Below are 923 nucleotides of genomic sequence, written 5' to 3'. Positions count from 1 at the left end.
TTTGCACTCTGTCGGGTTTTAACATTCTTTCCTAAATAAAGTGCCCAGAACAGAACACAATACTCCAAATGTGGTCTGAGCAATGATTGTAGAGATATAGCACTGCTTCCTTGTTTTTATACTCTTTTTGTCCCGATTTATAAATCTGGTTCGTAAGTTTGCAGATGACACCAATGGGATCTTGATCAATTGGGCCAATCAATGGCAGATGGAGTTTTGTTTAGATAAATGTGAGGTGATGCATTTTGGTTGATTGAAACAGGGCAGGACTTACTCAGTTCATGGTCGGACACGATTTCGCTCCTTTCCCACAATGAAATTGGCGGGCTTTTGGAAATGGACAAATTCTCTGCTTCTGCCGGTTGTTGTGGGGAAGTCCCGCCCTCTTCTGTTTCCAGTGAGCTGATTGGTGAAGAATATAGGCAAATGAGGTGAATAGAGCAGCGGCCAATCAGAGGAGCTGTCAGTTTATAAGAACAGTCAATGCTGGAGAATTGCTGATTCTTTGTGAAAGTGTTTGTGAGATTGTGCAGATGTCTGGAAGAGGAAAGGGCGGCGGGAAAGCTCGGGCCAAGGCCAAGTCTCGCTCCTCCCGGGCTGGGCTGCAGTTCCCGGTGGGCCGTGTTCACAGGCTCCTGAGAAAGGGCAACTATGCTGAGCGTGTGGGTGCCGGAGCCCCGGTCTATCTGGCTGCTGTGCTCGAGTATCTGACCGCTGAAATCCTGGAGCTGGCCGGGAACGCGGCCCGGGACAACAAGAAGACCCGCATCATCCCCAGACACCTGCAGCTGGCCGTCCGCAACGACGAGGAGCTCAACAAGCTGCTGGGAGGGGTGACCATCGCTCAGGGCGGGGTGCTGCCTAATATCCAGGCCGTGCTGCTGCCCAAGAAAAGCAGCGCTGGGGCCGCGAAGAGCAAGTGA

At 51.6% G+C, this 923-nt stretch overlaps 1 protein-coding gene across 1 annotated transcript; it reads left to right on the top strand.

The window, feature by feature from the left end:
* Nucleotides 1-533: 533 nt before the first annotated feature.
* LOC144483585 (histone H2A-like) lies at nucleotides 534-923 on the top strand. Its single transcript, XM_078202221.1, has one exon. The coding sequence runs from the start codon at nucleotides 534-536 to the stop codon at nucleotides 921-923; it is 390 nt and encodes a 129-aa protein (XP_078058347.1).

This window comes from Mustelus asterias, unplaced genomic scaffold, assembly GCF_964213995.1.
Source record: "Mustelus asterias unplaced genomic scaffold, sMusAst1.hap1.1 HAP1_SCAFFOLD_76, whole genome shotgun sequence".
Taxonomy (NCBI): domain Eukaryota; kingdom Metazoa; phylum Chordata; class Chondrichthyes; order Carcharhiniformes; family Triakidae; genus Mustelus; species Mustelus asterias.
Note: the sequence above shows the minus strand (reverse complement) of the source record. Positions and strands in the feature narration are given on the sequence as shown.